Below are 15854 nucleotides of genomic sequence, written 5' to 3'. Positions count from 1 at the left end.
GGCTGAAAACTGCTGTAACTCCAGGTTCTTGTGACTGAAGATAGTGAGTTTTCCTCATTATTTAGGGTTCCTTGGATCTATTATTCACAACCAAAAAGTATTTCACTTGTTACCAAGGTCAGCTATTGATCGTGGATTAATGATGCAGAAATTAATCTGGGGAAAGTGACCACCTTCTCCAGTACTGGGTTCACTCAGATCTTGGCCCACACTGCTCAGTCATAGGTGAGACTACCTCCACCTTGCCAACTTCCTGATTTACAGACTCAGAATTCAAACCACAGCCTCGAAGAGGACAAAAGCCTGCTCAATCAAGAGGGAAGGAGATCTAAGTTCAGTGGTCATGGAAATAAGAATAAGGCACAGGACCAAGAAACTACAATGTGGATTCCTAATTCAATTAATATTAAACTCCAATTTCCATTGTTACAACATTATAAAAATAGCAACCATTTATGGGGTAGTCAACTATGTGCTAGGCCCCACACTTCACCGTTTAAACACATTACCTTATACAGTTATCACAACCAGGCTAAGCAAGTTATTTTTCCCATTCAACAGTTAGGAAAACCAGGGCTCAGGGAAAAAAGCAAAATCCCTAGAGTCAGATATTCTCAGGCAAAATTAGGATGTGAATCAGATATGCCTACTCTTGAATCTGTGAGCTTTATAAAAACACATTTTAAATCCTAATATACATTGCATTGTGATTTTTCTGAAATTTTCAATTATGCATACTCTGTTTCTCTAGGTTCTTAGAAATAATATTGACTATTACTGGACTGTTATAAGGTGGGAAGGGGAAGAGCTCTTAAAAATTGGGGGGAATTATACTGCATTTTCTAAACAGCATGCAACATTTATCAATTAGGTACTTCAAACTACTAATAAAATACAAAATACTAACAAAAAATGTGAAGATATCCAACTTCACTAGAAATCAGAGAAATGTAAATTGATGCAACACCATTTTCTCTATCAAATTATCAAATAGCAAAAAGATTTAAATATTTGATGTGGATAAGAATCAGGAGAAAGAGGGACAGGGATTTGCTCAGTGGTTCCGCCACCTTCCTCACAAGCACAAGGTCCTGAATTCAATCCCTGGTACCAAAAACAAAAACAAAAAAGACAAGAATCTGCAGCAAGAGATGTTTTATCAAATTGTTGGTGGGACAATATACTCACACATCATCCACATGGAAAATGGTTTTTTGCAAAACCTGTCCAATTTCTCTCCCTCTCTGCCTCCCTCTCTCCCTTTTTCTCTTTTCTTTTCTTTTCTCCCCACCCCCCGGGAATCAAATCTAGGGCTTGCATGCTGAGCAAACACCACACCACTGAGCTATATCTGTCCAGATCTGATGTGTATGTATTCTTTGGTGATTAAACTCTGGAAATACTTGACACAAGATTTAAAGGATAAAAGTGGATATGAAAGTTAATTGTGGTATAACGAACAGTAGCAAAGTATGAGAAGAAACTCATATAACATCATCAGGAAAGTGGTTATGTGAATTGTGCTATATGCTTAATAAGGAAGTATTACATAGGCTTTGAATAATGAAGTAATGGGTCTTCTACGCCCAAGAGGAAGTGAGGTGATAAAAGCAAAATATACGTGGTATAAACCACTTTTTAAAGATCTGCATATATTGTCCACACAGAGGAGGACACCTTTTTCTACCTGGCTGCAGTCTGAGGAAATGCATGGTCTAAAAAGAAGGGGTGGTGGGTGGGTGGGCGGGCGGAGGGTGTCAAACTACTCCAGCTGGTAAAGTAACAGGAATTCACGGACTGTTCCCTGGCAACTGGCGAGAACACAGTAGTGATCCTCATGCCTGGGGACACATTACAATCACCTGGGGATTATTTCTAGCCCTTTCCCTCAGTGGTCCTTGAAGTTTCTCAGGTGATTCTAATACACAGCTAGCGTCGAGGAAGGTGTCCGAACGGAGAACTGCGGGGCAGAAGGTAAGACACTGTGCTGTGGTGGGGGTCTAGGGCCCTGCGGCAGGGCTGGCATGACGCTTGTAGGAGTAGGGGAAACCGGTATTCCTTAGAAGTTGTTTCCTATCCTGTGCTTCCGAAATGTCTGAACCTCCAAGAAAAATCTGCCATAAGTGACGATCTCCACTACTATTACGTTAGGGGAATAAAGCAGCGGCTGCTGCTTTGGGGGAAATGAAAGATGGGTCAGGAGGCCGCTAGCCACAGGTGAGAAGCAGGTTGTTCCTGAGGTCTCTGGAGGCTCCAGAGGTTGCGAGGAGTGGGGCTGTGGTGGTAGCAGGGCGAGTGCGCCCCGCCACAGGCACTAATGGAGGGACTGGTGGTATTTTGGTTCGCCTCGAGATGTTAATATTAAGACTTGAAAACAGTAACATCTGTGTGCTACAGTAAGTACTCCACATCCTTGTTTTCAACAATGGATTCTGTAGATTGAAACTGTTTGGGGGAAGAGACACAGAAAATGCGGAGAAGCAAAACTCAAATTTGCACTGACTGACTCCACGTGAAAGAAGCGAGGTGCCCCATGTGCGTTCGCTGCCTTATCCCGCACCCTCGGTCGCTCTCCAGCACCGGCTGTGTGAGCACCGCTCATGGACATCTTATTCATGCACCGGGAGGCCTGTGTCCGTACTGAACATGAACACATTTTTTTCTTGTTTTTCCTGAGCTGTACAGTACAACAACTATGTGCATATCATTTGCATCGCATGAGGTACTGTAAGTAATCAAGAGATGATCAAGGACATGGAAGAATATGCGCAGGGTATGCAAATCGCCTATCATTTATGTAAGGGTCTCTGGCGTCCTCTGATTTGAGTTCCCATAGGGAATCCTAGAATCCACCTCCCACAGATACTGAGAAGCAACGGTATTGTTAGCTGCACAGCCAAGTACAGTGCCGAGCCAAGACTGTACTACATTATCTCTGATCCAGTATTGCAACCTCTCTGGCAATGCACTGTGCTCTTGAAGTGAAGTCTGGCGTTTTGCTGGCTACCGTCAGCACTGACTATAACCTCATGAGCTCCATCCTCAAGGTCATTCCGCCTGCTCCATCAGCTTCCTCTCCCGAATCACAGCCCTGCACGCTCTTGTTCCAGCCTGGACCAGCTCAGCCTCATGCTCTCCTACACTGAACACACTCTCCTAGATGCCACCCGCCCCCCCCCCTTTTTTCTGGTTATTTTTTTCTGTTTGCTGTAGCACATTCTTGAGTAACTCCTTCCAGGGGCGTGGAGAATACATTTTCTGAATTCTTGCACGTCAAAGATGTCTTCATTAAGCCTTCACATTTGATTAATAGCTTGGCTGGGTATAGAATTATGGATTGAAAATAGTCCTCCCTCCACTTTGAAGGTGGAGCCCAGCAAGCTTCTGGCCTCTACAGTTGCAAATGGGAAGTATGAGATTTGACTGGTTCTTTGAAAACAGAGTTGTTTCTGTTTTCATTTTACTTCGTCTCATTGTTGGTGTTCCCAAATAACACGCCTCAAGAATGTTTCTTGCATCAATCCTGCCTAACACTCAGCAGACCCTTTCAGTCAAGACTCTTATGTTCTGAGGCCTTCTCTTGAATGTTTTCCTCCCCTGGTTTTTTGTTTTGTTTTTGTTTTTAGTGTTCTTCTTGGCATCCTAATTAGTTGCCAAACCTTCTGATCGATTGTCTATGTGCCTTGTAATTTCTCAATTTGTTAGGACTTGCTTCCTGGCTTCATGAAGAAGAAATTCCATCAGAGTAACATTTCTCTCTTTCTCTACCCCCATATTCCTTTCTCCCTAAAGGAAGAGAAGCGACTCAGCTGACTGGTGGGTTTAGAGGGGGCAGTAGGGCTTGTGGGCCCAGATTCACTGTCCTTGGAGATCTGCTGGCCAATGATGACCAGCGCCACCATGCAGCCTGCTGCCAGGGAGCACTGTGCTTTTGTCTAGTTGTGAGATGCTCCTGTTTATTCCATCTGTTTTGTACTCAGTTTCACACCCCGGTGGGAAAGAGGGCAAGCTTGTTTGTGGACATTAAACTCCATTTGTGCTGTGTTTTCTGTTTTCTTTTTGGAAGATTTCTTTGGCTTTATCTTCTAAATTCTTGTTCTCAAGTTGTCACTATTTTCATTATTATTTATGGATGCTAATATCTGCCTGAATCTCTTGTGAGCAGAAAAACTAGACTTTTACAAATTTTCTCAGCTAGTGTGGTGGTACCTACTTGTGATCTCAGCTACTTGGGAGGCTGAGACAGGAGGATGGTGAGTTTGAGGCCAGCCTCAGCAACATAAAGAAATCCTCACCGTAAAAAAAAAAAAAATCTGTTATCCCTGAATTACTGCTTTTTCTTCTGGGGCCATTTTCCTGTAATTTTTGGTCTTTTCTTTTTAAATTCATGCTGCTGAATTTAATCTAACATGGTAATCTTTGGATGGTCTTCAATGAAGGGATAAAAGGCATCGGTTCTGTGAGGAGAGATTGTGGACCAGAGAAGTCTGCTTTCTGGTTAGTGGGAAGGACTCAGCCCATCGTGCTGAGGACTTTTAAAGACAGAAAACCAAGAAGGTAAAGTGCTGTGTTCCCAGAAATTTGGCTCTTGAGTGGAGAGAAGACGGGATAGGGTTCCTGGTTCCATCTATGCATTTTACGAACTCATCCCAGTTTCCAGGACTCTGCTCCTCTCTGGTGCCCATTTGTCTGTGTGACTTTCTCGCAGTGTCACACACACCCGCCCCACTGGCTGCCACATCTGTTTTTGTTTTTTTTTCTTTCATCTGCTTTTACACTTCTAGACTGTGGCTGCTCCATCTTTCTTTATCAGGTACACTTACTTCACTTGCTTTCCAGAAATTTGTCGGGCTCTTTTATTTCTTTGATTATTCCTAGTGTTGATTTAAACCATTCTTATTCCACTACTCTCAACTGAGTGAATTTTTGGAGGAAGAAGTGGAACTATGGATATCATGCCCATGGATATGAGGTTGAGTTGCTATATGCAAGTACTGTTTTTAAAACAGGGAAAGAAAGAACGAGAAGAAGAGTCCATTACAGTGCTTTCTTTCTCCAGTGTGTAAGGTTGAAAGCATTCAGAATATTAGATCCTGATTTCTGTGCTGTCTCTTAAAATCTTTCCGCAAAAGTGTCTTGTTCTATTTCTGCTTCCCAATTTGAGATTTTTTTCCCCCCAATACTGGGGATTGAAATAAGGGCCTTCACAAGGAACTATATCCTCAGTCCGTCCTTCCTTCCTTCCTTCCTTCCCCTTCCTTCCTTCCTTCCTTCCTTCCTTCCTTCCTTTATTTATATTTTGAGACAGGGCCTCCCTAAGTTGCCCAGGCTGGGCTCAAACTTTCGATTCTACTGCTTCAGCCTCCCAAAGTACAAGAATTACAGAGCATGCACCACTATGCCTGGTTCCTATTTTGCATGTTAACGCATGTTGCTTTAAAGATTCATTGTCAACCTTCCTTTGAGTTTCTCTTTTCAATCTCTCAGGCCTTGTGGATTTTTACATCACCAAACCGCCAGTACCATTCTGAATCCACACCCCCAAGCCCCTCTGTATGCCTGAGTCCCATCTAATTTTTACTCTGTGGCACCCTGTCAGTACGCAGTTGCTCATTTTGAGGTAGGAGACTTGGGCATGGCAAAGTGGCTTGGGCAATTGGTCATGACCTGTCATTTGTGGACACCTGTTAGTCATGGAGAATGCTGTCTTCAATTCTTCTGGCACAGGATCTTCACGAGATCAGGCCAAGCCTTGGACCTGATACCAATCTTCTGGCACAAGATAAGCGGGTTTTTCATGGGACAGCCTAGACCTGACATCACAGTGGGGATAGAAAAGGCAGTGGTCATTCATCTCCTGCCTACTGTGAGCCTTCTCAGCAGTGTGCCCTGCAGTCTGTAGGGCTCACTACTTCTAGTCCTTCTGCAGTGCTCTTCTTTGCAGAGCACTTTTTCTTCTGGAGCACTTCTTTTTGTGCTGCTGCTGCTTTTGCTTTAAATAAATGTTAACCTTTCAGTTTGGTTGTTCTGCCCAATTCTTTGCATGAGGCAGTGAGTCTGGAAAGGACTAACTCCTCATTACCTGATAATAATTAGAAATGGGTGCTTTTTCAAAAGACAGACGGGGCGGGGAATTTAGCTCAGTGATTCTGCTGCCTGCCTTGCAAGCACAAGGACAGGAGTTTGATCCCAGGTACAAACAAACAAACAAAAGAGACAGACGAATGTGATGACTCCTCAGGATAGCAGCACTCTTTCGGTGGCTACCTTCATAGAAACCAGTTTTAACCTACTGGAGTGTTTCTCAACAAAACGCTTCAACAGGCTCATAATCTCTTCAGTGCTAAAAGCACAGCAGTTTTGGTTTGTTTTTGTTTGTTTGTTTGTTTGTTTTTAATGTGCTCCTTAAGTGTTTGATTTTGGGCATTTTAAGCTTTTGATATGTAGAGGTTATTTTCTACTTTTACAATTTCAGAAACTTTAAAACATTTATAAAGAAACTTCAAGATATTAGCATTCTGTACTAGAGACAGAAGTCTGAAAGAGAAAAAGCTTTGGAAGACGGACATACACGCTCTGTGTAGAAAAATTCTGTTTTATATTTTTCTGCCTCGACTTACTGTCAAAATACAATGAGGCATTACATTCAGCACGTTCTTACCATGTGTCACACAATGCTAAGTATATTTACTCTTTTATCTAATCCACATAAGCGTATAAAACATTTGCTACAATTATGCCCATTTCACAGATGAGGATACTGAAATGCCTAGAAATAGAGTTCTCTAGGATGAAGTGAGATAACTCAGGGCTGTCTGACACCGAAGTTTAGGCATCAGCCCACTGGCTAGTGTTTCTCATACTGTCGTGTGCCAACACCAGGGTTCTTGTTCCTTAGAGTCAGTGAGTTCTACTACAGATTTTTATACTTACTGTTTGCATATTTAATTACATATTTAATTTAATATGTATTTAATTTAACTCTGAAAAGAGTTATTTTGCCAGTTATAAAGGCAAACCTCTCTCAAGAAGAATGAAATTGTAATTTCTAAAGTCAGCTTTTCTGAAAACTGAGTCCATATTACTTCTAGGGCGTCTCTGGTCAACTTCTTTTCAGAATATGAGAGTTTTTTTCTTATAGGTACCTGCATTTGGCCAAGTTTTCAAACCTTGCATTGTGCCTACTAATTCTTTTCCTATCAGAAAAAAAGCAATCTATTTTATATTGTGTGAAATATTTGTCAACATAACAACTAATTTTGCCTTAAAACCCTATTTAGAATTTATTTTAGATCTTTGTATGTTGTTTAAACTACTTTATTTAGTTAAACTTCAGCATTTGAAGAAGTGTTAGTACTTTTTAGATGGGTATATTCCGCAAAGCAGCTAACGTGTTTCTGGTCTTATGTTAATTTTCCTGAGGGAAACACACATTAAAAACATCTTTTAAAATTTTCAGATGCTGGATTAAAGCCAAGTACATTTATTAACAATTAAATCCTTTTGATAGGTCTACATCTCAAAGATAGGAGTTACTGAAAACTGGACCAATTTATGCCCCTCAGCCATACATGCTCTGGAACTAAGAAAGCAAGGAATATTTATTAGCAAGTGGTGTAGTTGATTTGTTTATGTGAACATTTGTTAACTTCAATAAGGTATTATGATTTCTTGAGCATTGTTACCCTTTGAAAACTGACCATGTGTGGACTTAGCTAGAAAATATAAGGTGTGGATGTTATATCTGTGGAACTCAAGAACATTATTGTTGACACTGTGTGTGTGTGTGTGTGTGTGTATAATTAATTCTAATTGACTAATGAGGGCAGGTCTAAGAAACATTTTCCATTAATAATAGAACTTTACATGGAATCATAATAGTTTTGTTAAGAGTTATCCCTTGTTTGAGACTTTAAACCTGGCTGTTTTTTAATTCATGTATCAAGATCTACAATAATCAGCACATCCTATTTTGGAGTACAATAAGACACGGGTGAGACTGGCAGAATTGATCTGATTTTTCAAAATGCATTTAATTTTATGACGTAAGGAGACCAATTGGAAAATCTGCCAAGTGCGATTTGTGCCCAATAAAGATGCTCAAGATTATTGAAAGGAGGGCTAGGAGGAATAGGAGGTTAATGCCATCTGGCTCTGTAATACATTTTGGCTTCATAATTTTCTTCCCGATTGATAGTCTTCACTTTTTAAGAGTATGATTTCTTTTTAGTCCTGCCCTAGTTCTTCGAGGTCAGATTCATTACTTGTTTATTATATAAAGTGGTATCTGGGGATCTCTTTGAAGTCTTTATTAGAACTGAGATTTTGTTGCATGTAACGTGCTAACATCTTACACAGCATCCATTTCTGTTTACTTTGGAGGCACTTCCTGTGCACGGAACTTGGGTCTTTTTTGTCCCGACAACCCAGTGTGGGCTTTATGGTCCTCTGGTATTGTCTGGGGTGGGCACTTGTTTGGGTAGGGAGTGCAACCAAAACCTCTGGAGTCTCTCATCCTATGAGCTGCCCTATGTGAAATACAGGGCATCAAGTAAAGCCAGAATTTCAGATCATTTGAAGTTAGCAAAGATAATAAATCAATTGTTTATCTGGCTACCGTGTTAGATCCCTGACTCATCATAAACAAAAGTACACAATAGTGGCACCTACCCCCTGCTTACAACCTGGTGCAAATGCATATTTATTTTATTTTATATAGCAACTCTCGTTAGGTTGTGCTCAAACATTAGAACTAATTTCCTGATTTCAGAGCCCTGCTCTCCAGACTGCCTATCAAGAGGGTATCCGTAGCTAAGAACACTTAATGAGTATAATAGCAAATAATAGTATTAACCAGTATGTTAAAATACAGTATGAATATCAACATAGTTTCCACATGTGAATTTTTTATTACTCTTAAACATCCAGAAGCTTACTATATTATACCTTATATTTAAATTTAAGGCTAAAAATGAAATCTAGGGAGATAGCTTACAGTTTTCCTAGTAAATCTACTTTGTAAGTCATTAATTCAAAAATTTTACAGAAACCTTGAACTTTGATCTCCATACTCTCCCAAAGTGGACTCCTAAGAAATTAAATGCATAAAAGTTGTTAAGTATTGAAATTTCTCCCTATTATCCAGGGCCTTCCACTTGCCTTCCCAGTGATATCCAAAGGTCTCTACCTGGTATTTGAGGTTTTTCAGATATGGCTGAAGTTCAACATTCCAGCCTCAGCTCCCATTAACTTTGGCTTGAGCTCTACCTTAGGGCCCTTATCATTCCTCAACTTTATGATACACTCTCTCCTGTCATATCTCTTTGTCTTAGAGCCCCTTCATCTTGAAGAGTGTTTCCCTTTCTTGGATATAGGCAATCTTATCTTTAACTCAAACACTTGGTTCTTTTGTGCTACAGCCTTTACCTCACAGCTGGCCCCTTTGCCGACTTTGCTATAAGGGCCACTCAGCAGAGCTTGCCTTGCAATTGCATTGTTTTTATCGCCTTGAATAAAAATTTCCTATGGTTAGGGCTTTCTGTGCCTTATTCTTGTTTTGTTTTGTTTTGTTTTGTTTGGTTTTACATCTGAATTAATACCCATAATGGTACCTTTTCCAAAGTAATTCCTTAATAAATTTTCCATTGAACCAAAGGTAGTCCATGAACACACAGGAGTAGTGTTCTCAGACATATAATGCTATTATTTGGAATTCTGTGAGTCTTCCAGATAAGGTCAAGTGGCTTTGGGCATGCTCATAATAACTATCTGTTATATTTTCAACTCTCAAACTTTCTCCCTATTGTTAAAAATGATCACATGTTAATTTTAAAAATCTGTGAAAACATACAAAGGGGGGAAAGCCATCAATAAAACTATCAAAGGCAATATCTACTATTCTGTTGATTAATTATATAAATACTGCTTATTTTTACTTAGAAAGTCTCAACATGGTTAATATGGAAACACAGACAAGTGCCTACGGGCAAACAGAACTGGGTTTGTACCCCCAAGCCCAGCATTTTAGGGTCATATGATCCTGACTTAGTCACTTCCTTTGGCTGAGGACTAGTTTCTCATATGAAAAGTAAAAATATTAATACTACAGTATTTTGTATTCCTATGCAGATTTTGGAAAACATTTGACAGTACTGTATAAATTAGAATATATTCTTTTCCTTTTTTAGTAGTGTGTTAGACTGTACAAAAAATGAGTCTATGGATAGATGGAGCCATCTGACTGAATTCAGAGTAAACAGTTCACATGTGGTCATGAGTTACAAACAACCTTCACTTCAGTAACGGGAAAGGAGCTTTTACTGAGCACCTACTATATGCCACATTATCTGCTGCGTGCCTTCCCATAAAACCAAATATTATCTTTCACATTACTTATGAGAACAACTGAAATCCAGTCAGCAAAGCCACTGGTATTGTAAGATTAATGCTAAAGTGGATCTGATCTCAAATTTCAGGTTCTTTCTTTTCCCTATAGTAAGAGATACCTTTTGGAGAAAATGCTTTTATGGATTTCTCTTATTCTTATGGAAATTTTTGGAGTGGCGCAATGGGCAGTATTTGATTGGATACATGGATTTTTTTTTATTTTTTGGATGCAGATTCTCTTGGGAAAGTTTAAAGTTAGGATTATTTCATCTTAAAGGAGAGTGAGCTAATTAAAAAGCCTTTTTACAAGCAAATGAAAAGGAACAATGCTGGGTAAATAACCAGATACCTTTTGCTTGTAATTTACCTAAGCCCACCTTAAAATATAATTTGCTAATTTGCATAACATGGCTTCTTTATACCTAGAAAGGGTGGCTGAGGGAAGCTGAGGAAATTCCTTCTTGAGGGAGTTTTTTTTGAGCCAGACAGACTTATCTTTTCAGTTCTACTTGAAAGTGGAAAAGTAGCCTCAATCAAAGAAGAGTCTCAAGTGAACAAGGAAAAAAAAACAAACTCTGCTAAGACTGATTAAAATAAATGATAGTACAGCAGAGAGGCTCTAAATGACATTGCAGTGCAGAGACACATGAGGGTGCTCTAACCAGTTGCTATAAGAAATGTATCGAACTGATAGAGTATTGGGAAGATTGTGAGCTGGTGCGCATGGCAATGTTCAATTCTTTCGGTATTGGCTGAAGAGAACAATCTTGAAATGGATAATTTTTCTTTTAAATAAAATGCACTTGTCTCCTTCACCGTCACTGCTCCCAGTTTAAAAAGTAGGATGTTCATATTGGACAATCTGGTAAATACTAAGAAGTATAAAGGACAAGAAGAAGGAACAGGGGGAATAAAAAAGAACAGACTGATATTGTGTCATCCCTGGGAGGCTGGGTTTTTCTAGAACCAGGCCAGTTGGAGGCTTTAGCTCAGGAGGCCTTCAAACGAGAGCCCAGCCTGTTCTCATTTTGATTCCACAGACCTGCTGGTACAAAGGGGGAGTAAGGACTGGGGGTCTAATGACCGCAAAAACAGAATTAGAGATGCATGTTTATCTCAATACATTTACTCTCATTAAAGTTCATATTCACTGACATCATGCATCTCCTTGAAAAAGCCTGCCCACCCACCATTAATTAAAGCCACATTTTAAAAAATCAGCATGTGCACTTTTATTCCAATCAAAAGTAGCCTCCTAAGTTTTGCAGAGTAGGCAGGAGAGTATCTGAGGCCTGACAGCTGTTCACCTCTACACAGTGAATAATCATGTGATTTACATTAAAACTTGTGTTTATTCAGGGCCTCGAATATAATAGGTAAGATCTATTGTCTTAAAGAGTTGAAACATTCAATATCTATGACCTAGTATGTAAAATTAACATTTATTTTGATAAGTCAATATTCTTTGGGTACAGTGTAAGACCATATGCCTTTATCTTTCCAAATAGAAGAATCTAACTGTATGCCCTGTTGGAATAATTAAGCAGCACAGTCCTATCAAAGACACCACACTTTATAACTTATACATGTGCTATCAAGGTCAAAACAAAGGTCAGTGTAAATTCTTTTATCTAAATTGTTCCACAAACAGCAATTACCAACACTCATAGTATTGCATAACTGTGGTCTGTATTCTTGGCAGTAGTTGCTATAAGTTCATAAATTCATGAAAATAATGTTTATTCCTAAAAGTTTAGGAAAGGTACTATTTGCAAACAGTTCAGGTCATAGTTATCCATTGTTAAAGCAAGAGTTCTTTGCTTTGAACTTCCTTTAAATGATATTTGCTCTTTCCAGATCTAAACAAGTCTGCATTCTTCCCTATTATTTTTTGTATTAAAGTTCCCTTGGGGCCTCTCAATTTTATGCTGATCTTTCTTTATATTTTAACATTTTCAGTTGTGTTGATAAAAGACAAATTATGGTTATCTCATTCTACTGGCAATTAGATTGTCATTCTATAATAGTTCTGACCAAGTATTTGTTCAGTCAGCCAGTTTTATGCTTTCTACCCAGAGGCATAAAGTGTGGCACTCAGATTCTCCTGTTATTCTAATCAGGCCACCATATAGAGGGGCACAGATCATCAATGGATCTGAACACTGGCATCGGATCCTAGTTTAATCCAGTTCATGGCACACTTGGACTAGGAGTTGAAACCCCAGTTCTAGTCCTGACTTTTCTGCTAACTCGCTTGAGCACCTTGATTTTTTCTTCTAACAAATGGGTGTCAGAGAGTGACTAATAACCAGGCACCCATAGCCCAGGAGGTTTGTCAGGGTGAAAGAAGAAGGGGCCATGTCTTCCTCTGGCCCTCTTACTCAGTACCAGAAACCTCAACGTGGGGCTTTTTTGAGCTGGAGGTGGGTCTGACTTTTAGAGCGAATCTTTAAATCTAGAAGAATCCAACAATGCCTATACATTTCTTTCATGAAAAATTTGAGAGAAGAAACTCTGACTCTTTTCTTTTGGTAATATTAGAGATTGAGCTCAGGGCCTTTGAACTGAGCTAATGTCCAATTTTTTAAAAAAAAATTTAACATTTTGAGACAGGATCTTGCTAAGTCATTAAGTCGTCCAGGCTGTGTTTGAACTTGTGATCCTCCTGCCTCAGCCTCCCGAAGTTCTGGGTTTAGGGTGCCATCATGCCTGGTTTGTTGAGTCTTGATATTACTTAAATATAAACATTCAGTGTCCCATTGCTATGTGGGATGAAGCACTATCCTAACCAACAGAATTTACCTCCTGCCCAGATGATACAATATCCAGAGGGACCATAAAACACGTGACTCAATACAATGCCAAAAGCAATTGGTGGACTCCTTCAGCTCAGCTGTGGGAAAGAAGGTGGGGTGTGGGTGGGGAATCTTTAAACCCAGTTCCTGGTATTCGTTAGAACACAAAGCTCTGGAGTGGGGGGCTGTGGGAAGTTGTGCCTATACACACAACATTTTATCAACTCTGGGAAAGGTAAGCTTATGACAAGCTCTGCCTAAGTGACCCATAAGGCCTTGCGATCCTCAGAAGGGGTGCAGTTGCGGTACCATACCTTCCTGCCAGCTCTGTTGTTGTGGAGATTCATCAGGGCTCTGGCGTCCTTCCCCTTCCTTTCCTTGGCATCCACAAAGGCACGGGCAAATTTGATCCCATAGTCGATGTTATCACTGCAGCCGCCCCAGTCGAAGATGCCCTTGCTGTCCTTGGCAGTTCCCTTCTTCTTTGGATCACAGGAACAAGATTTTAATTCTCCTTGGCTACAGGCCCTGGTGATGGCAAATACAACTCCAGCTGAGGAGACGGCATAAACAAAGGCAGATTCCCGACTACCTGAAACAAAAATATTTTTCTTAAATATGGTCTGGGAGCACTAGCTCTGAATACCTTTCACATAGCGACTGTTCAATACTGGATCGTCTCCGACATCCTTTGCTACTAGACAAAAAGGCACTGGTATTCTAGAAAGATACTTTTCTACAGCCAAGATATTCTTTAATATGCACCATCTCTACCTAAGATAGGTTTCCATTAATTTATTCTTCTTATTATTTTTTTTTTGGTACCGGGGATCGAACTCAGGTCCTTATGCTTGCAAGGCAGGCGGCAGAACCACTGAGCTAAATCCCTGGCCCCGTTTTCCATTAATTTATATATCTCTTAGGCAACTCTCCTCACATGCAGAATATAATAGAAAAAAAAAATTCCCTTTCCCAGTTAATGGTTTCAGTGAGACTCATATACACGCATGCCCTGCATCTACCTGGATGCCCAGACATGCCAGAATAGCGCAGTGTGACTTCTCTAACCTTAGTGTCTTCATGCATAAAATACAGGAGTCATATGGAATTCTATTACTCATTCCATAATAGGGTTGTGGGCTCAAGATACCACCATTTTCCTTGTAAAAAAAACTTCCAAGATGGGTACTCTTGTGCGTGCCTGTGGTCCCAGCTTTTCCGCAGGCTGAGGAGGGAGGATTGCTTGAACCAAGGAGGGTGAGACGAACCCAGGAAAACAAAAACAAAAACAAAAAAGCCTTCCAGAGTCCTCCAGGCATTTCTAAGGACACTCATGTATTTAAATTATCCACACTGAAAATCTGAATTCAGGGAAATCTAGGGATTGAGGTGGAAGGAGAATTCAAGCAGTAACCAGCACCTGGTGTTAAAACTAGAGAGCTTTGGTTTAACATCAATTTTCACAAGTAATTCAGAGATTGTTGAAGGCAATATGCAATATTCTCGAGTTACATACTATGTCTAACTATTAAGGTGAATTTACTTTCTTCTGGAACACCTGCACTAATCACTGGTATTGGGTAAAAGACAGTGAAAAGCTTTTCTTTGGTTTTTTGGGAAGGAAACAAATTTACCGCCTATAATCAGACTTGGGCAAGAACTCTTTGGGGTGCTTTCTTAGAATTGTTCTTTATTAGAACACAGGCCACTTTCACTTACAGGCTGAAAGGTACATATTTCAGTGCAATAACTACATTAAATTATTTTAATAATCTGTAGTAACTCATAACACGGTGTTGTGATATAGTGACAGATATAAGGCTCTTTAGGGTCTGTGTGCACCTTGTTTTCACGTAGAGCTGTATTTCATTGTTATTAGCATGCCTTTTTATTAATGGTTGCTGCAGCAAATATATTAGCAATCAAAATAGAAGCTGGACAACCCAATGCCAATGCACGGCGGAAAGTAGAGAACCACTTGGCGATTCAGTATGTCAAGATGAGTGTGTGTGACTTTTTGAACCACACAGCTGGGAGAACAAACCACCTTTTTGCATGGAAGCCCTACTTGTTTCCGTTTGTCATTTAGTGCTAAAATTTATTATATGTCCTTTGCAATATTTGCTCTGCTATTCTCATTAAAAATCAGGAAATCATATCTACATCACATGAAATGCACTTACAGCCCTCAAAAATATCTCTCTGAAACTTCTAAGCATCAAGAAAGGAATCAGGCACACACTGCAGCCAGGTATAATCTTGCTTTTAGCAAGAACTTTTTGCAGTTTTCTCTGTCTCTAACTAAGATGCATATGTGCCATAGGTAGCAGGTTGTACTCTCCAGAGAGGAATGTGTGGTTGTAGAGCTGTGTTAGAGAGTCTCAGCTCATTATTACAGGGATCACAGATATTCTAAGTGGAAGTGAGATGCTGTGTTAAAAAAGGAACCAATGGATACAAATATGGCTTAATCTCAGGTAGCAGCTTTTGGATAAATAAAAATTTTATTATACCCATTTTACAATATCATTTTATGAAAATTCCTTGTTCATGGTTACCCCATTCATCTTCTAAGCTCTGGCTTTACTGTCCATGTTTACAGATATCACATAAGAGGAAAATTCCTAAATGTTTAATATATTTAGCACTCTTTTTTTTTTTTTTTTTTTTTTT

The 15854-nt window shown here is 39.8% G+C and overlaps 1 protein-coding gene across 4 annotated transcripts in view; it reads right to left on the bottom strand.

The window, feature by feature from the left end:
* The window catches only part of Wnt2 (Wnt family member 2), a 44460-nt gene that overhangs the window by 21193 nt on the left and 7413 nt on the right, over positions 1 to 15854 (bottom strand). For all 4 annotated transcript variants that reach the window (XM_010621894.2, XM_033758172.1, XM_010621893.2 and 1 more), the window contains exon 3: positions 13496 to 13773. In XM_010621894.2, coding sequence (XP_010620196.1) covers positions 13496 to 13773 — 278 coding nt within the window. The remainder of the gene's footprint in view (positions 1 to 13495; positions 13774 to 15854) is intronic.

Source organism: Fukomys damarensis, unplaced genomic scaffold, assembly GCF_012274545.1.
Source record: "Fukomys damarensis isolate Sample0158 unplaced genomic scaffold, DMR_v1.0_HiC HiC_scaffold_4, whole genome shotgun sequence".
NCBI classification, from domain to species: Eukaryota; Metazoa; Chordata; class Mammalia; order Rodentia; family Bathyergidae; genus Fukomys; species Fukomys damarensis.
Note: the sequence above shows the minus strand (reverse complement) of the source record. Positions and strands in the feature narration are given on the sequence as shown.